The sequence below is a fragment of the Ranitomeya imitator genome, chromosome 6 (genome assembly GCF_032444005.1).
Source record: "Ranitomeya imitator isolate aRanImi1 chromosome 6, aRanImi1.pri, whole genome shotgun sequence".
NCBI classification, from domain to species: Eukaryota; Metazoa; Chordata; class Amphibia; order Anura; family Dendrobatidae; genus Ranitomeya; species Ranitomeya imitator.
The window spans coordinates 370,372,674-370,399,926 of record NC_091287.1 but is presented as its reverse complement, the minus strand read 5'-3'; the positions used below and the strand labels follow the sequence as shown (position 1 = coordinate 370,399,926).

The window sequence follows — 27,253 nt, the reverse complement described above, 5'->3', positions numbered from 1 at the left end:
TTATTGTTAATAAAATATTAGATTTTAATCTTCAGTAAATTGTTGTGGGATCCCTTCTTTGTCTCGTGTGGATAGATATGGGACTAGTGGTGTAATGGTAATTGAAGTGCCCCTTTGATATTTGGACATTTGGTGATTTACTCCTCTATTTTTCCAAAAGTGCTAGGAGATGCAAAAGTTGCATGTAGTTGCTCAGCCATGTATACCCATTCCGTGTAGCCCCTTGGCAATAAGTTTTAGTGCTAGTGTCTATTCAAGAAGAGGTTTGGAGCCCTGTAGTTATTGAGCCAGCAGATCATTAATAATTTTTAGGCACTTTGTGCAACAGATCTCAACAATCCAGCACTGTAATTGTATGAGTCTTCCATCTCGTTGCACTTCAGTTGATGTAGTTTCTAATTGCTTCCACTTTTCAATAATATTACTCACACTTGATTGTGAAATATTTAGGAGGCAAGAAATTGCATGAATCGACTTGTCACAAAAGTGTCACACTCTTTCTGTGCCATACTCAAATTCAAAGAGCTTTTTAGAAGGACCTATGCTTTTGTAAATGTTGGTAAAGGCAGAATGAATGGCTAGGGGTTGGATTTCATTCACCTGTGCTAATGGGAATGAATAAAAAACCAGAATTCAATTATTAGGAGGTGTGGCCCAATACTTTTGTCCAAAATATGGTATGTAAAGCTAAATATTGACGATAATGTGCTTGAATGCTAGATATCGCAGGATAACTTCAGAAATCTTCTTTCACACATCTCAAAAGGTCTTAGCATTTTTAGAGGAGATTAACACAATATTAGGCAGGTGGGTTTAATGTTATGGCTGATTGATATAGGATGTTATATATTTTTTTAAATACTGATTCCTGGTACATATTGTTTAAAGCTTTCAGAGATTTTGGTCACAAGAGTAATTGGGATTCTTATACAGAAGTATAGAAATAAGTCTGGGCAATGAGTCTGCATTGGAATAACACTACTGTAGTTTACTAGGCAGATTATTTAAAGGACAGATCACAGGAAAATCATAAAAAAGAGTTGTTAATATTTTTTTAAAACTTTCCTATGATCTGTCCTTTAAATAATCATCCCAGTAAACTTGTGTTATTCCAATGCAGACTTTGTGTGGTTGGTATAGTGTAATGGTTAAGTGCACAGCTTATACATGGGAGATTGGGGTTCAAATCATGTCTCTGCCCTGTGGAAATTTGGGGTGCATTAAAAGAGGTCTGGATACACATGATGAGAGCATTATACTGCCTCTGTACAAATCCCTAGTTAGACCGCACATGGAGTACTGTGTCCAGTTTTGGGCACCGGTGCTCAGGAAGGATATAATGGAACTAGAGAGAGTACAAAGGAGGGCAACAAAATTAATAAAGGATTATTTAGTCTAGAAAAAAGACGACTGAGGGGCGATCTAATAACCATGTATAAGTATATAAGAGGACAATACAAATATCTCGCTGAGGATCTGTTTATACCAAGGTACCAAGGAAGGTGACGGGCACAAGGGGGCATTCTTTGCGTCTGGAGGAGAGAAGGTTATTCCACCAACATAGAAGAGGATTCTTTACTGTTAGGGCAGTGAGAATCTGGAATTGCTTGCCTGAGGAGGTGGTGATGGAGAACTCAGTCGAGGGGTTCAAGAGAGGCCTGGATGTCTTCCTGGAGCAGAACAATATTGTATCATACAATTATTAGGTTCTGTAGAAGGACGTAGATCTGGGTATTTATTATGATGGAATATAGGCTGAACTGGATGGACAAATGTCTTTTTTCGGCCTTACTAACTATGTTACTATGTTACTATGTCATTATCCAGACCATGCTGGGAAATAAGGAAGCAGTTAACTGTAATTTACATTATAAATTGTAATGGTCCGACAAAACAGACTGTTTTTATTTCTTAATAAATACTAGATATTTTATAATGTTTTAAAATAAAGTTTCTTTACAAAAAAATTAATGTAAGAAAATTGTTGCATTGAGCAGAACTGTGCAATAAACTATTAGATGTTTGATAAACTATGTTGTGATAAATTGTGTTTCTAATTTTACACAGAAAATCCTGCTCAAATTGGGAAAGGCTATGTTGCTATTAGCATTCTTGATATTAATGATAATGCACCTGAATTTGCTATGGAATATGAGACCAGTGTTTGTGAGAATGCATATCCAGGACAGGTAAGTTTAATGACACATGACAGAGACACATGCACATGCATATATATCTTGTATCTGCTGGAATGTGGAAATATTGCTATCCTTCTTCCTGGACTCTTTCTACTTTTGTTTTGTGATAATGATATAATGGCATCATTCATCAAGACTGGCATTTCAAATTGTGGTTTCAGAGTCGGCTGGAGTAAGATCTATTCATTAGGAGATGTGATGATTCCCCCTTCTAATAAGTAGAGATGAGCAGATTAGTCCATGGAGGATTGGATTCAATTGAATTTCCTTAATTTCATGATTTCACGCAAATTCAAACATTTTGAGATTCAATTTGCAGTTCGCTAAAAAAAAAATGTGCCCAGTACCCTGTAATTCCCACACTGCTGAAACATCAGAGAGCAGGCTAATGTAATTTTTGTTATCAAGTGGGCCTCTCCAAAATGCCCTGCAGCCAGGATATCTTATATATAATACATTGCACAGTGCTGGTCTGTACCTGAAACATCACAGATTAGCACTTCCCAATGGAGCATAGCTTTTATGGCAGAGTCTTGATCCATCTCCAAAGTCACTGAGGCCCCTTTCACACATTAGATTTTTGCCGTCAGGAACAATCCGGCGAATTTTGAAAAAAAACAGATCCAGCAATATTCGCTGCCGGATCCATTTTTTTCTCATAGACTTGTATTAGCGCCAGATTGTGCCAGGTAGTCTCACGTTTCATCCGCTTTTTGCCGGATCCATCTAAAATTTGTTTTCCGGCTGCCGGAGAAAATGTACAGAGGATTGTTTTTTGTGTGCGGCGAAAAAATGCACAGCGATGGATCCGACGAAAAACTGATGAAACGTGAGGTGAAATGATATATCCGACGACCGATTCTGTTTTTTTTTTTCAAGAAATCATGCATTTTCCATTCTGGAAAAAGTCTCTCTCTCTCTCTCTCATATATATATATATATATATATATATATACATATATATATATATACATATATATATATATGTATATATATATGTATATATATATATATATATATATATATATATATATAGGTCAGATCCAGCAGAAAAAAATGGATCAATTGCATCAGTTTTTCACAATTTGCAACGGATCGTTTTTTCACAAATTAGCCGGATTGTGCCTGACCTCTAAAAACTGATGTGTGAAAGCAGCCTAAGTAAGTCTCTCTGTTCTGCAATGTGCAACCTTTTATGGTCAGTGGGGTCCTCTTATCATTATCTCACCTATATAGTGTAAGCTCTTATGTCAGTCAGGTCCTCTATTTATCTATCTATCTATCTATCTATCTATCTATCTATCTATCTATCTATCTATCTATCTATCTATGTATCTTTCTATCTATCTATCTATCCTGCAAACTGTAAGCACTTATGGTCAGCAGGGTCGTCTTTCACTCCCTAACCTTTAAAGTCTAAGCTTTTATGGCAGCTGGATTCTTTTTCTCTCTTTCCCCCACATGTATTTTCCAAACAATTGCAAGCTTCCAAAAATTTAAATTTTTTTCACCCCAAATCAAATTTTTTTGAAAAACGTGTGAAAATTGGCAAAGTCAAATAACAAAAGCTCTGCTCATCTCTACTAATAAGCTCTCCCCACTTTCCAATAAATTGGCAGAACTGTGGTAAAAATATCAAAAGTACGGTAACTAAAAAGCTTTACAGTACTATGATTGTGCAAAAATTTGCAATTGGTGTGAGCCGCCTTTCTGAAGCAATTAGAATTTTATATAAATACTATATATATAATAAGAACATCCTGTCATATCTCTTTAATATGATGTCCACTTTTTTTATTCAGACACTTTTGGTGACATAATGCTTCACGGCACACATTCAATAATTGATAAGGACATAGTGATTCAGTTCTTGCGCGCTTGATATAACTAAAAGAACAGGTGATATACTTTGGTATAAATGCTCAAATCCATGTAATATTTTACCGTAGCTACAGTCTACTGGTGTGTAGGCAGGAGGTTAATAAGTTTTCACACTTGCTGTTTGCTAGCTTACACATAGGATTAACATCAAATATGACAAATCTTTTAGCACTGAGGGAGACAAACATTTAGCTACTTTTCTGAGCTCTGTAGCATGGGCATCTTTCTACTAATCAATATTGCCATTATATGAGCAGGAGATGAACCTTACTGCCTCTAACATCATGATACATTTAATTATTAATTTAGGTTACATAAAATAGTGTTTATTCTTTATAGCAGCAACGACAAATATAATAAAGGATATTGGAGATGAGCGAGTATTTCCTATCGGAATTGAATTCTACTCAATTTTCCCATAAATCTTCATTTGAAAAAATGCAGAATTTTTTTTTTGTAATTTGCTTCAGCCAATTTTCTGAATCGTAAAAGGCCATCAAAAGGCATTAAACTAATTACTCATTCTCACCTCACCGCTCACTGCTACAACCCATCCTCTCCTCACTAGCACCAATTGGGTCTTCTTCGCATATTGTAATTGCCATCGCAAGTGCTGAATCCCATGAGACTGTTCTGCACGTGAGTGTCATGTCATAATGTCTAGACTTGTGCAGAACCATCCAGGGCCTCATCAGAGCTGGAAGTTGGTATTTTTCAGATCTTACTTGTATTATGCACTGGAATCTAGGAAGACCCCAGAGAAAATTTGAGGATAATTACTTTTTTGTAAATCAAATATCCGAGGAAAGTCCACACGAACAGATTAATTTGTAGTTTACCTGATTCGCTGTAATCTGCATTTCGTTTTGCATCAGGTGGGCACATAGCACTGCAGCGCTCACTGGAATAAAGATATGCAGAAAATTCACACTTTGTACATGTGTTCTATATTTTTTACAATTAGTCAAAGACTATGCTCTTAGTCAAGCGCCTTTACTACTGTCCAGTTTACACATGACATGAGCATGATATAGCTGGCTGTAACTCCTTGAATAAGCAATACTTCCTATGTCTTAACCACGTCAAGATCAGCATATTTTTCTAGTAATATTTTGCCATTATTTATTTTTCATTTGGGAAACAAATATTCAGGCACCTATTGTGTAGCTTTTTAAGTGTCTGTGGAACCAACACCTCGTACACCTCTTCAATAGATCGCCTCAGGGTGGTGCATTGTCATAGCGTTTATGAATAAATCAAAAGAAGTACAAAAGAATTGCAGCACTCACTCGATCCTTGGTGGTATATTTGTTTATTCCACTACATGGATAACATCGTAAGGTGCGTTGTGCAGGTAGTAGAGGAGATGACTGATGAGGCAAGAGACCTGATGGACTACGGCCGTTTTGCACCTTTTTTTGGTGCTTCTATAGGTCCATAGTCAATTATTATGGATTATGGACCCATAGAAGCACAAAGAAGGTGCAAAACAGCCGTAGTCCATCAGGTCTCTTGTTTCACCTGTTAATCTACCCTGCCACCTGCACACCGCACCTTCCGATGTTATCCATATAATGGATTAAAGAAATATACCACCAATGATCAGGTGAGTGCTGCAATTCTTTTGTAATTCTTTTGATTAGTTTATTTTTTTTTGTAGATTTTTTGTCCCACGATGCATGGGCCATTATTTATTTATTTTTTTGTAATATTTTGCAAAACATTGTTTGTCTTTCACATGTTTTAAAAATGTACATATCCATTTAATATATACTTAAATTGTGTGTCAATTATCATTAGGCTAACATAAATATAAGGAATGGATAGGTTTGGTTCATCAGCATTGCTAGAACAATTGTTTTTGCTAGTGTTGGCATCTTGTCTGGTTATTTTTGCTTATAATTATATTACAAAGTGCATCTTAATAAGGTAATAGGAGACATTTAAGGTTGGCAGGGGCACTTTTATATTGTATGTCTGTTATCACCAGTAGGGAAAAAGCACATTATTTGTACAGCAAATAAACCTCGGTTGTGCGGTGAGCTTCCCATCTCCTGCTTCCTGTGCACGCCGCAAAAGCTTTCCGGTGGCTAGCCTAGTGCAAGTGCATGTGCTCCCCTGTTCCTAATGGGGCAGCATGTGCACCTTGAAGATGCCCCCACCAATATCTGGAAGGCATCTAGTATAAAAGGCACCCTCCCCATTTGGGAGGTGCCTGAGTAACCCCTGTAGTTTCTCTACAGCTCTTGTGTGTGCAACTGTATGTTGCCAGGTCCCCTGTCTTAATCCTTTGAAGTTAGTTTGTTATTCTGGTTTTGTTCTCACATTCAAGTGTAATGTGTACATTACCCTGAAGCTGCTCAGGCAGTATCTGAACCTAAAGCTGCTCTGGAGGTATCTGAACCTGAAGCCACAACTGTCTGAAAACATTACAAATCTAGCATTGTCTGTGACCCTGAGTCTAATCAGTATCAACGACCCTTACCCTTGGCATCAACATCTGCAGCACTGGGGATTGCCTAGGAGTGGTACATGGGAGCTACCTGCAGACCAAGCTTAACTCCACCATCAGGAGCTCCAGTTAAAACTAGGTAGCCACTTAACTATGCCCGACCTTCTGGTACGGTGTTCACAAACTATGTGCACCACCAGCAAGCATGACACAAAATCAATTGAATTTATTACAAGAGGTAGCAAGGCCCTCTTTGGAAGGTACAGGAATGTCAATAGGATAATCTGATGCTAATTTGATTATGCAAAAAAAGGATATGGCTAAAGGTACCTTCACACTGAACGATATCGCTAGCGATCCGTGACGTTGCAGCGTCCTGGCTAGCGATATCGTTCAGTGTGACAGCTACCAACGATCAGGCCCCTGCTGGGAGATCGTTGGTTGCTGCAGAAAGTCCAGGACTTTATTTCATCGCTGGACTCCCTGCAGACATCGCTGAATCCGCGTGGCCGCGCTTAGTAACCCGATGTTTACCCTGGTTACCATCGTAAAAGTAAAAAACAAAAACACTACATACTTACCTACTGCTGTCTGTCCCCGGCGCTCTGCTTCCTGCACTGGCTGTGAGCGCCGGTCAGCCGGAAAGCACAGCAGTGACGTCACCGCTGTGCTTTCCGGCCGCTGTGCTCACAGTCAGTGCAGGAAAGCACAGCGCCGGGGACAGACAGCGGAAGGTAAGTATGTAGTGTTTGTTTTTTTTACTTTTACGATGGTAACCAAGGTAAACATCGGGTTACTAAGTGTGGCCCTGCGCTTAGTAACCCGATGTTTACCCTGGTTACGGGCATCGTTGGTCGCTGGAGAGCGGTCTGTGTGACAGCTCTCCAGCGACCAAACAGCGACGCTGCAGTGATCGACATCGTTGTCGGTATCGCTGCAGCGTCGCTGAGTGTGAAGGTACCTTAAATCACAAAATTGATAGGAGTCATACAGCTGTTCTCGGGGAATTTCTTACATACAACAAAATTGTGCAAACTTACCTCATCAAAAGTAATACAAAAATGTTTCATTTCAGTTACACTTTTCATATATTAGCATAAAATTGTAAAACATGTTAACAAAAAATAGTACAGTTTCTTCTCTTAACTGTCTGAGATAGGAATAAGACCATAACAGTTAACTTAATGTTCCAAAATGGCAAAGACTGTTAGAATTTTTACCTCTTCTCGAAGCTACAACCACAGCCAGGTTTTACACATTATGCCATTTACTGTTTTTAAAGTAAATTTTCTTAAATCCAATCTTCATTTTGTCATATTTCATCCATAATGCATTCTTTATTAAATGATTAGATAAACCAAGTGAAAAATGGAAATTTAACTTTTAATGCTTCTTTTTTTATAGGTTATTCAAGAGATAAGCGCAATAGATAAAGATGAGCCATCGAACGGCCATTGGTTTTATTTCAGTTTGCCACCCGATGCAAGTAGCATTAATTTCACATTACAAGACAATAAAGGTAACCATATTACTAAAATAATATTAGAAACCTTGTTGTACTAAATCAATTCATTAAAATATTGCTTTAAATGTAGTAGCATTTCTTATTTGAGCTGTACATTAGATGGGAAAGTTCAAATATCAGTAAAAGAAAAAAATATCTTGAGAAAACAGTTTTGTACACCACTGTAATGAGAGGCTGTACACTTTGCCTAGATTCAACTGGAAAGGACTTGAGAAAAGGGCAGGGCAAAACCTTCCAATCAAGCAGCTCTAAGCCACAGCTGTCCCCACAAGGCTCCTCCCTTGTGTTCTCTTCAGTTTGATACAAAGACAAGTAACTTAGCTTTACAAAGTAAAGTGCTAACATTTTATTTGTCAGTACACCACAAGTGAGCAGCTGCCTGGCCCTGCTGCTTTTCTTGTCAAGCTGCTATTAATTATGCTAAATATGAAGCAGCAGTATTTCTGTAGCATAGAATGTAGGGTATCACAAAATATTATTGCTCTAAGTCCCTTACGGAATATAAAGAACTTAGATTGTCTCTCACAGGTTCACGTTACATATATACTTGAAAATTTAGCCCTTGAAAGGTGTTCCATGATTGTCATTGTATAATGCTGTTCTTAAATCTTACAGACAGTACATTTTATTCTGTTCTGAAAATCAGAAATCAGTAAGGCTATCATTTTCTAGTAGATGCCTAACCTAACCACTTATTTTACAATAATTTAATGTCCAAAGTTGGGACATTCAGTCCTCCCAATTTTAAGTAAGATTAGCAAAAGCTACATCTATTTTGTGATTTAGACCACAGGATTTCATAAGAAAATTGGAAACATTGGAAAGTGTACAAAATAACTCTTGAAATGACCCAATAGAGTTACAGCTAATAAATAGATTTAGAGATACAGCACAGACCAAAAGTTTGGACACACCTTCTCATTTAAAGAATTTTCTGTATTTTCATGACTATGAAAATTGTACATTCACACTGAAGGTATCAAAACTATGAATTAACACATGTAGAATTATATACTTAACAAAAAAGTGTGAAACAACTGAAATTATGTCTTATATTCTAGGTTCATCAAAGTAGCCACCTTTTGCTTTGATGACTGCTTTGCACACTCTTGGCATTCTCTTGAAGAGCTTCAAGAGGTAGCCTCCGGGAATGGTCTTCCAACAATCTTGAAGGAGTTCCCAGAGATACTTAGAACTTGTTGGCCCTTTTGCCTTCACCCTGCGGTCCGGCTCACCCCAAACTATCTCGATTCGGACAGCTGGCCACCATTTTGACAAATACACACAAAGCAATTTTCCAAAAATCTGTGTTCTCTAGAATTCAGATCTTTGTAAACTTCAGGTAGATTTGAATTCCACTTGAATGAAGTTGCCCATCTCTACTTCTAATAAAGGAAGGCACTCAACTTGACATAAAAGGCCCATGCAAACAAGATTGAAAGTGCACTAGGGGTGTGACAGTATATTCAGATATCCAGACTACTCCTTCCAAGTGCATTGACTTGCTCCCCTTGCACTTTGAGACTGATTTGCATGTCTTCTAAGCAAGAATAGAATTTATATAACTGGCACATCAGAGCTTTTAAAAAAAGGATCAATTTTCTTGGGGAACAATCACACAGTTGCACCGTGCCAATGTCATGCTGATTGACAGCTGGCTACTCATTACGATTAACTGCAGAAAGCCAGTGGTCAATCAGTATGACATCTGTAGTTATGCCAATCAAACCAATCAGACCCGTGGAACCACATTTGTGCGAAACGGCCGTCGTCCGTTCTCCTCTCCCCGCACCCCTCACCTTCACCTGCCTCCTCTCCACAGATGTCTAATGCCGCATAAAGCGAAATAAAGGACATTGTTTTTTTCAGCAATCTTGGGGTGAGTGCCACATCGTTTATGCTTGCATCTGTAGTTATGCCCTGTTGACAGATCAAAGCAGAAAACGAGGAGCTGCTTTGTTGACGAGAGGTAAAATGAAGCTGGGGAATTGCCGGCTTTGCCAGCATAGATCATCTCCGTGTAGAAAAGGCAGGTAGTTAGTAACTACCAGTCTGGCCTTTCTTAATCCCATACACAAAAATAATAAAAGTCATGGGTAATCTTTTAATTCTTGCATAGAAGTACATCGCTAACAACGTTCTAACATTCACTTGTGGCATTTGTGACACCACATTAGATTTTGTCTAGTTTATTGGTATTGTGTGTGGTGCAGATGACTTATGCCACAGGTTAAAAAATAACCTCAAGTTTTAGTAATACAAATAATATAGTGTGCGTATATATTTATACATGGAATATTTTGTATAATCAGTTTTGAAACGAGCCCTTACGGGAGTACTATCAACCATGCAATGTATCAATTTATCTTTAAGATAGAAATCGGCAAAGTTCGACCCTTCATCTGTTGATGAAATATGACTCTTCTGAAGCAGCCAGTAGGCAAATGATTTTTAAACAATTTCAGTGTAATCACTATGAACTGAAGTAACTCATATGTGATGACAACTTTTAAATCATTCTCTCATGATTTGCTTTGTGATTTCTTTGAATAAATTCTCAATACAGCACTGTATGTATTAAAAACTAATGTAGCAATACATTTCTGTATGAAATGAATAATACTTACAATAAGAAGATATTTATAAATAATATTCAAGAGGTTTTCATCTTTTATTACGTTAATATGCAAGCCATATGTCCTTACAGATGCATATGTAGACATTTAATGTAACATTAATGCATTACTTTATAATATCAATTTAAGACAGAAACAGTCTGAGGACAACATTTCTTTACTCCATTTATCTCATTTAAAAAAAAAGCAATGCCTCTCCAAATGCTTATAATCCTGTCAAGTTAATAACTATCCAAAGAGATTGGTGATAACTAGTGATGAGCAAGTGTGCTCGTTACTCCAGTTTTCCGAGCATGCTCGGGTGTTCTCTGAGTATCTTGGGCGTGCTCGTAGACTGTTTGTGTCCCCACAGCTGCATGATTTGCGGCTGTTAGGCAACCTGAACACATGCAGGGATTGCCTGTTTGTTAGGGAATCCCCACATGCATTCAGGCTGTCTAGCAGCCGCAAATCATGCAGCTGCAGGGACTTAAACATAATCTACAAGCACGCCCAAAATTCTTGGAGATCACCCGATCGTGCTCGGAAAACTCATTTTTACTGAGACCCCCGCAAATCCTAAAAATAGGACTCTGAAGTGCCCCTTTTGAATGAACTAATGGTGCCACCACCCCAATATGCTGTTTATGGAGTTGGCAGAGCAATGCTGTCCTAAAGACAGTAAATTGAACCACCAGTGTTGTGAATTCTGCTCTTGGGTTCTCTCCAGTGGTTGTAGGTGGGAATGCAGTTGTCTCTGAGTCACAGTCCTGGCCAGGTGTATCTGCTGATTGCTGTTCTGACTGGGATATTTAAGTGTGCAGGATTCATTAGCCCTTGCCAGTTTTCAATGTTTCTTCTGAAGTGTTGGATCACTTTCTGGCTTCTCCTGCTCAGCTGTCAATCCAGCAAAGATAAGTGTCTGGTTTTTGTTTCTGTGGCACACATGCAGTGTGCTTATATTCTGTGCTATTCATTTGTTTTTCTCTTGTCCAGCTTAGACTGTGTCAGTGTTTTCTCGGTCTTGTTGGATTCTCTGGAGATGCAGATATACGCTCCACATCTTTAGTTAGATGGTGGAGTTTTTGTATTTTCTGCTGTGGATATTTTTGGAAGGATTTTTTAATACTGACCGCTTAGTATCCTGTCCTATCCTTTCCTATTTAGCTAGTGTGTGCCTCATTTGCTAAATCCTGTTTTCTGCCTGCGTGTGTCTTTTCCTCTACTACTCACAGTCAATATTTGTGGGGGCTGCCTATCCTTTGGGGTTCTGCTCTGAGGCAAGGTAGTAATTCCTATTTCCATCTATAGGGGTATTTAGTACTCCGGCTGTGTCGAGGTGTCTAGGTTTTGTTAGGCACACCCCACAGCTACTTCTAGTCGCGGTGATAAGATCAGGGTTTGCGGTCAGTATAGTTACCACCTACTCCAGTGAAAGTTTTCATGCTGCTCCAAGGTCACCTGATCATAACACCCCAGCAAATGGCATGTTATTACCAATCCAGTGTATAGATGATAACTTGCTAATGGGAATACCTATTTAGAGTATAACCACATATAAAAGTATTTTTAGATATTTCAGATTTCAGTAGTGTAAATTCCCTTTTATGTCTTCCATATTGATTGGATAGATTCAATAATTCTGCTCTATAATTAGACAGTATAGATGTGGGCTATACAGTTTTAAAATTCACCTAAAACATTTTGATACAGGAAAGATATATATCTTTGTACCTTGTAAGCCAGTAGATAGAAAAATATTTAGAATTGAGAGTCCTCAGTGGTTGATACCTTTTAGTGGCTAACTGAAAAGATATTTATGGACAACACAGCACAAAAATAATGCAATAGATAAGACAAGTGACATGAAGCAGAACTACCATTATGGGAGAGTGATAAAGAGTTGTGGCCAAACATTTTGGGATAGTTCATAAATAAGGAGTGTGAATGTTTTATTGTCCTCTGATTGGGGTCTGGTTCTGTGTTGTGATGCCCCCACAAGATCTGAGGAGCAAATTCCTTAATTGATGTAAAAAGACATAAATCCATTTGACACATTCATTCCTGCACTGAGTGTCAAATGTTGTCATAAATTTATACTCCCAGACTCTTCTGTCTCTCTGAGAATTGAAGTTACATTTTAATACATGCAATCTCATGTCCATGATGCTGTGATCTGGGATACAAAAATATTTTGCCCCAGGAAGCCATTAAAAGGTATCAACAACTGAGGACTCTCAATTCTAAATATTTTTCCTAAAAATTCCCAAAACTTATAAACACATAGGAGTATGAGCCATTCATAAGAGACATGTTTATTGAACACTCAAAACACCTTCGTTTATGTTTGGTACTCTCCTTTTGAAATGTTTTTTTCATGTTTTGAAAGTGTTTGGCTACGTTCACATTAGCGTTTGCCGATGCAGCGTCGGGAAACGCTGTGGCGACGCATGCGTCATGCGCCCCTATATTTAACATGGGGGGCGCATGGACATGCGTTGTGCTGCGTTGTGCGACGCATTCGTTTTTTTTGCCGCAAGCGTTGGGCACAGAAAACGCAACAAGTTGCATTTTTTTTGCGTCCAAATTTCGGCAAAAAAGGACGCATGCGTCGTAAAACGCAGCGTTTTTGCGTGCGTTTTGGTGCGTTTTTCTTTGCGTCGTGCGTTGCGTCGCCGACGCAGCGGCGCACAACGCAAATGTGAACGTAGCCTTTGATAAACATTTGTCTTTTATGTATGTCTCATATTCCTATGTGTTTATAGGTTTTTGTGGCTAATTATATGGGAGAGTCCTTGATAGATTTGGTCCAGACTGATAAATTTGGGACATATTTAGCTAATTGTGTAACTTCATATCATCTCTTGGTTGGCTTACTTTATCCACTTAATTGCATCTAAATTTGGGCACAATTTAGCACAATGACAAATTTTAAGACACAAACACCTTTGTAACTAGAACACATCCTCCCCTAGTAAGACTTGGCTCTTCTTTTAAGTGAGGCACAAAGTGATTTAACCACACAATAAATAGGTCTAAAACTAGATGATGACTTATTCACAAAAAAAGTGCAAAACTTACGATAATAAATTTTGTTCATCGTACATATTCATGAGCTTAAAATCTGCCTTATTTATGTGATGAGCACAAATTATGTTAGAGTTATCAAAGCTGTTATAAGTCATAACCCTTAGCATCTGCCAGTAAACAATCATGGCTCCCATGTACTATTAGCTGGGATCTTAAGAACTGAAGAGTTAATGCAAAAAGTAAGTTTGAAAATTAATTACACCATTGTAAAGTCAATCTAAGTCTTTAAAAAAGGCAAAAATGCAAACATAGACAGACATGTCACTAGTCAATCTGTCTAGCAGGTGTTAGAGGAACCCCTGCCTTAACACTTTAACCTCTACAGGGATCTGAACTTTCCACAGAGAAACATCAGTTGCATCCATGGAGTAGTACAAACATGAGACAAGTGTAGTAAGACAAAACAGATCAGTAACTGGAAGGACAGAATCAAAGACAGATTTAGGAAACCAAATTGTATTTTGAAGAATAGCCAATGTCAGAAACCAGGACATCCTTCTAAAGGAAAGTCAGACACGTTGGGGTCAAAGTCAGGAGGGATTAGGGAATCAATGAGGTCTGAATCAAGTCAATTAAGGAACATATAAGCAGATATAGAACAAGAGATGTGTAAGGAAATCCAACCAACAACAGCAACAACACCAACCACAATCCAAGTAACTCCTAATAGGCAACCGCAAGTTAAAATAGGGTATGATGCTACTACATAGACAATAGTTGAGAGTTCATTACACCTTCTGAGTAGCTGGATTGTGCCCGCACGCACACATACACATACACACACACAGTGTAGCACAAATAGTAACAGACATTCCAGTATTCTTAGTTGGACAAAACCTGCCAGCAATGCCAGCTCCACCAACACCAGCGCTATCTTCAGAGTAAATGTCATGTCACTTGGTGACTGAAGCAGATGTCACTGGAGCAGGTCCACATAAGGATGTAACTATAAATAATAGGTATTTTCCTAAACAATAATACATCTTTAAGGTGTAAAAAAATACTATAGTTTAGCTTGTTACTTTGCTGACATTTAATGTCATTGATAGAAGCGTAGGGCGAGTTCTTCTATCCACATGATTGTTGATATCTGTGTGCTTTATGCATTGGTCTCACACCGTGTCCTCGCTTACCAAGTTGGTGGATGAGCAGAAGTGCAGCCAAAAAATCCATACTTTATTAGGGCAGCTAGGAACTTCATGTGATCTCATTTTTAGAAAGAGAAACGAATAATAATTTCCCTATTTCTATTTAACTGTACCACGTTGTATATCCTTTAATTAGGATATACCGTATTTTCCGGCGTATAAGACGACTTTTTAACCCCTGAAAATCTTCTTAAAAGTCGGGGGTCGTCTTATACGCCGGGTATCTATGGTGGGTGGGGGGGAGTGGTCCCGATGACGGAGGGGGCGTCTCACAGGGAAGTGTGAGTATGCCCCATTACCTCATATTGTAGCTGCAGCGTCAGCGTGGGGTGCTGGGGAGCGGCGGCGGCTGCTCCTTTGTGCCGCGTGGGTGCTGTGGGGCGGCGGTTCCTTTTGGTACAGCGCCGGGGCTCTGTGCTGTGGGGCGGCAGCGGGGGCGTATCTTCAGGGAGAGTCAGTCGGGGCTCCTCCGGCATGTCCCGAAATCCCGGAGGCGCCGGCAGCTCCATTGCTGCGATGCGGTGGCCTCCGGGAAAATGGCCGCTGGGGGCGGCACTGGCTCAGATTCAGATCTCGTCTCCCGAGATCTCGGGACGAGATCTGAATCTGAGCCTGCGCCGCCCCCAGCGGCCATTTTCCCGGAGGCCACCGCATCGCAGCAATGGAGCTGCCGGTGCCTCCGGAATTTCGGGAGATGCCGGAGGAGCCCCGACTGACTCTCCCTGAAGATACGCCCCCGCTGCCGCCCCACAGCACAGAGCCCCGGCGCTGTACCAAAAGGAACCGCCGCCCCACAGCACCCACGCGGCACAAAGGAGCAGCCGCCGCCGCTCCCCAGCACCCCACGCTGACGCTGCAGCTACAATATGAGGTAATGGTGCATACTCACACTTCCCTGTGAGACGCCCCCTCCGTCATCGGGACCACTCCCCCCCCCAAAAAAAAGGCACATTAGTCACCGGCCGCATAAGATGACATACGGCGTATAAGAAGACCCCCGATTTTTAAGATTTTATATTTTAACTGGAAAAGTTGGGGGGTCGTCTTATACGCCCAGTCGTCTTATACGCCGGAAAATACGGTAGGTATAATCATCACAAGTGAATTTACATTAGCTGCACTGAAGGTTATTGGCATGATCCTTGATTAATACAAATAGTAGGAACTTAATTAGAAATATTTTAGGAGTATATTTTAGATCTAAGCATTACTTGGTGGCCAATGTAATTATCAATTATGTTGTCTTGTATTGACAATGAGGAATGTCCATTTAAATGACAACCAAGGACAAGTTTTCAGTACATTTCTATGGAAGTCCCTTCCAGACAGAAAATAACTATGACAGCCTAAAATTATTTAATCAAAACTACAATCTTTTTCTCTGTTAGTGTTCTGCTGCTTTTCTAGTCTTTCCAACACGGTCTTTTTACTTATTTTTTTTTTCCTTTGGTACAAACAGCGGTCCGCTCGGCCATATAATAAAGAAATGTCATGGTAACTGTTTTCTGTGCAACCACAGATCAACTGTAGTATATTGCATCTTCAAGGACATCATTTTGAAAAAAGTCATCACTCTTTCCTCCTTGTCACTACAATTTATTTTTTCTTTTCTCCAGCTCAAGATAATATTTGTGTGCTGGAGGTTCTCTTTATTATGAAAGACACATAAATATTTTTTTTCGTGGAGGCGTTTCTCGTGATGCTATTGTGCTTTCTTGTTTTTACTGTGTATATACATATGTAACATCTGAAGTTGTTTAACCCCTGGAAGAGTCAATATCGATAGGTTTTTTTGTATAAAATTTCCTGAGATATCCAGATTGGACTTGTTTGTATAAGACATGAGCACATGCTTCTTTTTCTTGTGCTGTAGACTGTTTGATTAATTCTGGCATTGCCAAAGGGTAATACATTGCTGACAAAAAGTGAGAAATCAAGAGTAATGCTAAATTGCCTGTCCCTCTTCACTCGAGCTGTTGATTGAAGATCTGCAATGTGACATTTGCTTGACTTTGTATCATGTCTAGATTCTGACAGGGAGTCTAATGCATTCAAATGACATCTATATATCATGTTTATAAACAATATTTAGATGATAATTAAGGCTAATTCTTATGGCAAGCTCGCCCACAATTGTACAGAACATATTTTTATCCAATGACTCTTGACAAATAAGGTGCAGTGCCCGATATTTCATGCTATCTTGCTATCTAGCTCAAATCCTGTCCCTCAAACACTAAGGCAGATAGTGATAATAGCTGAAGTATTATTACTATTAGTTATATTCAAGCAAATATAATTTGTAGTATCTGGAATATCATAATTACTCTATTATTTATAAGTTTATTTCTATTACTACGACTTCTAATTATTGTTATTATTATTTTTCGTATTATCATTACTGGATATCGTGTAACTGTAGCATTCTTCACTTTCTGTTTTTTGGAGTAGGGCCTGGGTCCCACTAGCGTAGAATACAGATAAGTGCCATGCGAGATCTCATAGCACTCGGACCAGTGTTAATTTATGTGGCAGATCACATCTGCGATTAATTTCTCATGCGAATCGGCATGTGAGAACAATCGCAACATGCTGCGATTGGCACTAAGACTCTGCCGAGCCTTGGCTCACTCGCACCCATATAAGTCTATGGGTGCGAGTGAAACAACGCACATCACTCGGGTATCATCCGAGTGTGGTACGATATACGCCGACATCGGCAGTGGAGGAGATGGAGAAATTACTTTCTCCGCCTGCTTCACAGCTGTGCTCTGATTCTCTCTGTGCGAGAGGCTCCGAGCACAGTAGCATGACACTCAGCACCCCCTTGCAGCATAGGAGCTGTGGGCCATTAGCATATTTCATCCGATGCTCTCGCATCAGAAGCCATACACTTTTGTGACCCTGGACTAACTGCACTATTAGGCATAGATGAAAAATATTTTGATCTCATGACTACATTTTCAAACTAGGAGGTTGACAGAGCCAGAACAATGTGGGTAAGACATTTTCACAGAGAATAGAGTGAGCTATAGGAGCAGATACATATAAAGCTGGGTATTCGGAAGTTGTGGATAGTCTGCGCTGCTGGTGTTATAGCCAACAAAGGAGTCCAATCAAGAGAATAACAGCGTGTTTTATTCTGTTCAAGTTTCAAAGTATCCTTACTTCTTCAGGAGAACCAGAAAGATTTTAGGGTTTTCCTGAAGTAGTAAGGATACTTCGAAACACGTAGAAGAGTTACCTTCTCTCATTTAGACTCCTTAGCTGGATATAGCGCAAACAGTGCTGATTACCCACAATTTCTGAATACTCTAATTCTACGTTAGTTTGCCAGCTTGTGTCCATGTGGCAGCTGGAATCCTTATTTGATATTTTTACAGTTCTGAGTTTCACACAACTGCATCAGGTGAGTGGTGCCGCCTTTTTCCTAAACACTGTAATTTGGATAACACCCTAGTGTGCTCAGCCAATTTCTACATAAAATTGGATGACATTCAATAACTCAACACAGTATCCATTTCCTGTGGTTTTTTTGACTAAATATAGCTATATTTTTACAAGTTTTTAAACAATTTATTTCCTGTATTGTTAAGGATTTCATAAATATTTTACCCCACACGTATACTAACAATTTATATCTTCCTATAGATAATACAGCATCAATCCTTACAAAGAGGAATGGATTTAGGAGGCAAGAACAGCCTGTCTTTTATTTACCAATTGTTATTGTGGACAGTGGCACTCCATCGCTTAGTAGCACCAACACCCTTACTATCAGGGTCTGTGATTGTGATGCAGATGGAATTGCTCAGACGTGCAATGCTGAAGCCTACACATTACCTGCAGGACTAAGTACGGGAGCACTGATTGCAATATTGGCCTGTGTTCTGACACTGTTAGGTAAGTTTTGTATATAATTTTCAAAATATGTGTTGTAACATGTTACGGTACAAAATGTCCGATAATGATTATTACTGTATACATGATCGGTTCTATCCACAACAAATTGAATTTCTGAAATTCATAGATCATCGTGAAATCAAACACTCTGCTATTCGATTGGCCAAATCGGAAAATACCCTGCACCATTTCACACATTAATGAAGAGCAGGCTAATGGTGACAAGTTGCCTTCCTCATAATGCCCTGCAGCTATTACAGGTCAGAAGGCACAGCTCATTCAACATACGGATAGAAAAAGGCACACGTTTTTATGAATATTTAGCTGCATCAACAGTGAGAGATGTGGCAGCTGTATTACTGCCAGTGTAACTGATTAACATACTCAAATTGCACACCGTTCTCATCCTTCAGGTACAAAAGATATACCTCTCATTCTCATCTCTCTCTGCTCCTCTTTCTCCTCCTCTACCAAGATTAATTTAACACTGACATTAGAATTAAATTACATTATAAGAGCTAAGGTCACTTTCATATTGTGCTTGGTCGAACATTTGTTGGTCCTGTTGGGGCTTAAACCCAAATACCTTGCAAGATTGGGTTCAGGTTATTGACTGTAATGGTGCTGATAGAGTCACAATGTGCTCTGCCGTGCATCATTTTTAAGCATATACACTTGTTAGAGGCTGACTCTCAGACACCTCAAATAGGCTTCTATGCCCAGAAATGATGCCCGACAAACCTCACTGTGACTCTATCAGCACCATTACAGTCAATTGTCAAATCAGCACATACATCCGAACCCTATTTTGCATGGTATTTGGATGTAAGCCCTGACAGAGCGGTTTGGGCATAACCCCCAATAGGACCACTGAACGTAGCGAAGAACACATTGTGAAAGGGCCCTAAAAGTGAATTCCTAATGGAAAACTTATTGACTCGAGTATAAGCCTAGGGTGGGAAATGCAGCAGCTACCGGTTAATGTCAAAAATAAAAATAGATACCAATAAAAGTAAAATTAATTGAGACATCAGTAGGTTAAGTGTTTTTGAATATCCATATTGAATCAGGAGCCCCATATAATGCTCCATACAGTTCATTATGGGCCCCATAAGATGCTCCATATTAAAATATACCCCATATAATGCTGCACAAAGGTTAATAATGGCCCCATAAGATGCTCCATAGAAACATGTACCCCATACAATGCTGCATAAAGGTTGATGGCCCCATAAGATGCTCCACACATAATGGCCCCATAAGATGCTCCACACATTAGGGGCCCCATGAGATGCTCCATACATTATGGCCCCATGAGATGCTCCACACATTATGGCCCCATAAGATGCTCCACACATTATGGCCCAGGAGATGCTCCATACATTATGGCCCCATGAGATGCTCCACACATTATGGCCCCATAAGATGCTCCACACATTATGGCCCCATAAGATGCTCCATACATTATGGCCCCATGAGATGCTCCACACATTATGGTCCCATAAGATGCTCCACACATTATGGCCCCATGAGATGCTCCATACATTATGGCCCCATGAGATGCTCCACACATTATGGCCCCACACATTAATGGCCCATGAGATGCTCCACACATTATGCCCCATACGATGCTCCATACATTGTGGCCCCATGAGATGCTCCACACATTAGGGGCCCTATTAGATGCTCCACACATTATGCCCCATAAGATGCTCCTCATATATGCCCCATAAGATGCTCCACATATATGCCCCATAAGATGCTCCTCATATATGACCCATAAGATGCTCCACATATATGCCCCATAAGATGCTCCTCATATATGCCCCATAAGATGCTCCACATATATGCCCCATAAGATGCTCCTCATATATGCCCCATAAGATGCTCCTCATATATGCCCCATATGATGCGCCATACATTTGCCCCATTTGCTGTTGCTGCGATTAAAATAAAAAAGTCACATACTTACCTCTCTTCGCTCAGACCCCCGGTACTTGCGATAGTCACCTTCCACGTTCCATCGCTGCGCGCTGCTCTGTCTTCCATTCTCGGCACTGACTGTTTAGGCAGACGGCGGCGCACACACTAATTGTGTCATCGCGCCCTCTGACCTGAACAGTGCAGAGGACGGAAGACAGAGCAGCGCGCAGCTATGGAACGTGGAAGGTGACTATCGCGCAATGCTCCCCCTCCCCTGATATACTCACCTGCTCCCGGCATGGTCCCTGGCAGCGTCTCACTGTCAGATGGTCTCCGGGATCCGGCGGCATCTTCTTGTGTTCAGCGGTCACGTACCGCTCATTAGAGTAATGAATATGCGTGCATATTCATTACTTTAATGAGCGGTTCCACGTGACCGCTGAACACAGGAAGCACTGCCCGGAGACCATGGGACATGCAGGGACAGCACCAGGAGCAGGTAAGTATATCACAGCCGCCGCTGTTGTGAATTCTGTTGTCGAGCTCCCTCCTGTGGTCGTGAATGGTACTTCGGCGAGTTCTGTCTATGGGCTCCCTCTGGTGGCTATGAGTGAAGCTGCTGCTTCTGAGGTTCCTTACACAGGTGACGTGGCTTATCCTTTGGTTGGCTGCTCTATTTAACTCCTCTCAGATCGTTACTCCATGCCAGCTGTCAATGTTTTTGCATTCGTTCAGTTCGCTCCTGGATCTCTCTGGTGACCTGCCTTCTCATGCAGAAGCTAAGTTCCTTATTGTCTTATTTTGTTCTCTGTTTTCTTGTCCAGCTGGTTTTCATGATTTTGTCTTGCTAGCTGGAAGCTCTGGGATGCAGAGAGGCCCCTCCGCACCGTAAGTCGGTGTGGAGGTCTTTTTTGCACACTCTGCGTGGTCTTTTGTAGGTTGTTGTGCTGATCGCAAAGTTACCTTTCCTATCCTCTGTCTATTTAGTAAGTCTGGCCTCCCTTTGCTGAAACCTGTTTCATTTCTACGTTTGTGACTTTCATCTTTACTCACAGTCAATATATGTGGGGGGCTTCCTTTACCTTTGGGGAATTTCTCTGAGGCAAGGTAGGCTTTATTTTCTATCTCTAGGGCTAGATAGTTCTTAGGCTGTGACGAGGCGCCTAGGTCTGGTCAGGAGCGCTCCACGACTATTTCTAGTGTGTGTGATAGGATTAGGGCTTGCGGTCAGCAGAGCTCCCACATCCCAGAGCTCGTCCTGTATGAGGTTTAATTATCAGGTCATTCCGAGTGCTCCTAACCACCAGGTCATAACAGTACAGCTGGCCCTAAGTATTAATGCATCTCAATAGAGGGATAAGAGAACTTCTGAGACCATTTTTTTTTCTTTGCACTGTGTTTTGTCTTTCTTTTCCCCTAGACCTTTGGGTGGTTCAGGACACAGTTGTAGGTATGGACATTCAAGGTTTGTCCTCTTGTGTGGATCATCTCACTGCAAGGGTACAAAACATTCAAGATTTTGTGGTTCAGAATCCTATGTTAGAGCCTAGAATTCCTATTCCTGACTTATTTTCTGGGGACAGATCTAGGTTCTTGAATATCAAAAATAATTGTAAACTGTTTCTAGCTTTGAAACCCCGCTCCTCTGGTGACCCCGTTCAACAGGTAAAAATCATTATTTCTTTGTTACGTGGTGACCCTCAAGACTGGGCATTTTCCCTTGCGCCAGGAGATCCTGCATTGCGTGATGTTGATGCGTTTTTTCTGGCGCTTGGATTGCTTTATGATGAGCCAAATTCAGTGGATCAGGCAGAGAAAATCTTGCTGGCTTTGTGTCAGGGTCAGGATGAAGTGGAGGTGTACTGTCAGAAGTTTAGAAAGTGGTCTCTGCTTACTCAGTGGAATGAATGTGCCCTGGCGGCAATTTTCAGAAAGGGTCTTTCTGAAGCCCTTAAGAATGTCATGGTGGGATTTCCCACGCCTGCTGGTCTGAATGAGTCTATGTCTTTGGCCATTCAGATCGATCGGCGCATGCGTGAGCGCAAACCTGTGCACCATATGGCGGTATTCTCTGAGCATAGGCCTGAGCCTATGCAGTGTGATAGGACTTTGACCAGAGCTGAACGGCAAGAACACAGACGTCGGAATGGGCTGTGTTTTTACTGTGGTGAATCCACTCATGCTATCTCCGATTGTCCTAAGCGCACTAAGCGGTTCGCTAGGTCTGCCACCATTGGTACGGTACAGTCTAAATTTCTGTAATGGCATTTGTGGATTCAGGCGCTGCCCTGAATTTGATGGACTTGGAGTTTGCCAGGCGCTGTGGTTTTTTCTTGGAGCCCTTGCAGTATCCTATTCCATTGAGAGGAATTGATGCTACGCTTTTGGCCAAGAATAAGCCTCAGTACTGGACTCAATTGACCATGTGCATGGCTCCTGCACATCAGGAGGATATTCGCTTTTTGGTGTTGCATAATCTGCATGATGTGGTCGTTTTGGGGTTGCCATGGCTACAGGTCCATAATCCAGTGTTGGATTGGAAATCTATGTCTGTGTCCAGCTGGGGTTGCCGGAGGGTACATGGTGATGTTCCATTGCTGTCAATTTCGCCATCCACTCCTTCTGAAGTCCCTGAGTTTTTACCAGATTACCGGGATGTATTTGAAGAGCCCAAATCTGGTGCCCTACCTCCTCATAGGGATTGCGACTGTGCTATTAATTTGATTCCTGGTAGTAAGTTTCCTAAAGGACGTCTGTTTAATTTATCTGTGCCAGAGCACGCCGCTATGCGGAGTTATGTAAAGGAATCCTTGGAGAAAGGTCATATTCGTCCGTCGTAGTCACCAATGGGAGCAGGGTTCTTTTTTGTGGCCAAGAAGGATGGTTCTTTGAGACCTTGTATTGATTACCGCCTTCTTAATAAGATCACAGTCAAATTTCAGTATCCTTTGCCGCTGCTGTCTGATTTATTTGCTCGAATTAAGGGGGCTAGTTGGTTCACCAAGATAGATCTTCGTGGTGCGTATAATCTTGTGCAAATTAAACAGGGTGATGAATGGAAAACGTCATTTCATACGCCCAAGGGCCATTTTGAGTACCTAGTTATGCCATTCGGGCTTTCTAATGCTCCATCTGTGTTTCAGTCCTTTATGCATGACATCTTCCAAGAGTACCTGGATAGATTCATGATTGTATATTTGGATGACATTTTGGTCTTTTCGGATGATTGCGAGTCTCATGTGAAGCAGGTCAGAATGGTGTTCCAGGTCCTTCGTGCGAATTCCTTGTTTGTGAAGGGGTCAAAGTGTCTCTTTGGAGTTCAGAAGGTTTCATTTTTGGGTTTCATTTTTTCCCCTTCTACTATCGAGATGGACCCTGTTAAAGTTCAGGCCATTTACGATTGGACTCAGCCGACATCTGTGAAGAGCTTACAGAAGTTCCTGGGCTTTGCTAATTTTTATCGTCGCTTCATCGCTAATTTTTCCAGTATTGCTAAACCGTTGACTGATTTGACCAAGAAAGGTGCTGATGTGGTCAATTGGTCCTCTGCGGCTGTAGAGGCTTTTCAGGAGTTGATGCATCGTTTTGCTTCTGCCCCTGTGTTGTGCCAGCCAGATGTTTCGCTCCCTTTTCAGGTTGAGGTTGATGCTTCTGAAATTGGAGCAGGGGCTGTTTTGTCGCAAAGAAGTTCTGATGGCTCGGTGATGAAACCCTGTGCCTTCTTTTCTAGAAAATTCTCGCCTGCTGAGCGCAATTATGATGTGGGCAATCGGGAGTTGTTGGCCATGAAGTGGGCATTCGAGGAGTGGCGACATTGGCTTGAAGGAGCTAAACATCGTGTGGTGGTCTTGACGGATCACAAGAATTTGACGTATTTCGAGTCTGCCAAACGGTTGAATCCTACACAGGCTCGATGGTCGCTCTTTTTCTCCCGTTTTGATTTTGTGGTTTCATACCTTCTGGGATCTAAGAATGTGAAGGCTGACGCCCTGTCAAGGAGTTTTGTGCCTGACTCTCCGGGTGTTCCGGAGCCGACGGGTATTCTTAAAGAAGGGGTAATTTTGTCTGCCAATTCCCCTGATTTGCGGCGTGTGCTGCAAAAGTTTCAGGCTGATAGACCTGACCGTTGTCCTACGGAGAAACTGTTTGTCCCTGATAGATGGACTAGTAGAGTTATCTCTGAGATTCATTGTTCAGTGTTGGCTGGTCATCCTGGAATCTTTGGTACCAGAGATTTGGTGGCTAGATCCTTTTGGTGGCCTTCTTTGTAACGGGATGTGCGTTCTTTTGTGCAGTCCTGTGGGACTTGTGCTCGGGCTAAACCCTGCTGTTCTCGTGCCAGTGGGTTGCTTTTGCCCTTGCTGATCCCGAAGAGGCCCTGGACGCATATTTCCATGGATTTTATTTCTGATCTCCCTGTTTCTCAAAAGATTTTGTTCATTTGGGTGGTTTGTGATCGCTTCTCTAAGATGGTCCATTTGGTACCATTGTCTAAATTGCCTTCCTCCTCTGATTTGGTGCCATTGTTTTTCCAGCATGTGGTTCGTTTGCATGGCATTCCAGAGAACATCGTCTCGGACAGAGGTTCCCAGTTCGTTTCGAGGTTTTGGCGGTCCTTTTGCGCTAAGATGGGCATTGATTTGTCTTTTTCTTCGGCGTTCCATCCTCAGACTAATAACCAAACTGAACAAACTAATCAGACTTTGGAGACATATCTGAGATGCTTTGTTTCTGCTGATCAGGATGATTGGGTGTCCTTCTTGCCTTTGGCTGAGTTCGCTCTTAATAATCGGGCCAGCTCGGCTACTTTAGTTTCTCCTTTTTTCTGTAATTCTGGTTTCCATCCTCGTTTCTCATCAGGGCAGGTTGAGCCTTCGGACTGTCCTGGTGTGGATGCGGTGGTGGACAGGTTGCAGCAGATTTGGACTCATGTGGTGGACAATTTGACATTGTCCCAGGAGAAGGCTCAGCGTTTTGCTAACCGCCGGCGTTGTGTTGGTCCCCGACTTCGTGTTGGGGATTTGGTTTGGTTGTCATCTCGTCACGTTCCTATGAAGGTTTCCTCTCCTAAGTTTAAGCCTCGTTTCATTGGGCCATACAAGATTTCTGAAGTTCTTAATCCTGTGTCATTTCGTTTGGGCCTTCCGGCTTCTTTTGCCATCCATAATGTGTTCCATAGGTCGTTGTTGCGGAGATACGTGGCGCCTATGGTTCCCTCCGTTGATCCTCCTGCCCCGGTGTTGGTCGAGGGGGAGTTGAAGAATGTGGTGGAGAAGATTTTGGATTCTCGTGTTTCGAGATGGAAACTCCAGTACCTGGTCAAGTGGAAGGGTTATGGTCAGGAAGATAATTCCTGGGTTTTTGCCTCTGATGTTCATGCTGCCGATCTGGTTCGTGCCTTTCATTTGGCTCATCCTGATCGGCCTGGGGGCTCTGGTGAGGGTTCGGTGACCCCTCCTCAAGGGGGGGTACTGTTGTGAATTCTGTTGTCGAGCTCCCTCCTGTGATCGTGAATGGTACTTCGGCGAGTTCTGTCTATGGGCTCCCTCTGGTGGCTATGAGTGAGGCTGCTGCTTCTGAGGTTCCTTACACAGGTGACATGGCTTATCCTTTGGTTGGCTGCTCTATTTAACTCCTCTCAGATCGTTACTCCATGCCAGCTGTCAATGTTTTTGCATTCGTTCAGTTCGCTCCTGGATCTCTCTGGTGACCTGCCTTCTCCTGCAGAAGCTAAGTTCCTTATTGTCTTATTTTGTTCTCTGTTTTCTTGTCCAGCTGGTTTTCATGATTTTGTCTTGCTAGCTGGAAGCTCTGGGATGCAGAGAGGCCCCTCCGCACCGTGAGTCGGTGCGGAGGTCTTTTTTGCACACTCTGCGTGGTCTTTTGTAGGTTGTTGTGCTGATCGCAAAGTTACCTTTCCTATCCTCTGTCTATTTAGTAAGTCTGGCCTCCCTTTGCTGAAACCTGTTTCATTTCTGCGTTTGTGACTTTCATCTTTACTCACAGTCAATATATGTGGGGGGCTTCCTTTACCTTTGGGGAATTTCTTTGAGGCAAGGTAGGCTTTATATTCTATCTCTAGGGCTAGATAGTTCTTAGGCTGTGACGAGGCGCCTAGGTCTGGTCAGGAGCGCTCCACGGCTATTTCTAGTGTGTGTGATAGGATTAGGGCTTGCGGTCAGCAGAGCTCCCACATCCCAGAGCTCGTCCTGTATGAGGTTTAATTATCAGGTCATTCCGAGTGCTCCTAACCACCAGGTTATAACACGCCGCTCCCCCTCACCTGCCGACCCCACACCGACACTGACTCGAGTATAAGCCGAGAGGGTCACTTTCAGCCTAAAAAAGTGGGCTGAAAATCTCGGCTTATACTAGAGTATATACGGTACATATAATATAATAATAATAATAATAATTTTTATTTATATAGCGCCAACATATTCCGCAGCGCTTTACAAATTATAGAGGGGACTTGTACATACAATAGACATTACAGCATAACAGAAATACAGTTCAAA

The 27,253-nt window shown here is 41.4% G+C and overlaps 1 protein-coding gene across 2 annotated transcripts in view; it reads left to right on the top strand.

The window, feature by feature from the left end:
* Positions 1-27,253, top strand: part of LOC138642675 (cadherin-7) — a 596,493-nt gene that overhangs the window by 544,986 nt on the left and 24,254 nt on the right. For both annotated transcript variants that reach the window (XM_069730993.1, XM_069730992.1), the window contains exons 9-11: positions 2,068-2,189; positions 7,936-8,050; positions 18,561-18,812. In XM_069730993.1, the coding sequence (XP_069587094.1) occupies positions 2,068-2,189; positions 7,936-8,050; positions 18,561-18,812 (489 nt within the window). The remainder of the gene's footprint in view (positions 1-2,067; positions 2,190-7,935; positions 8,051-18,560; positions 18,813-27,253) is intronic.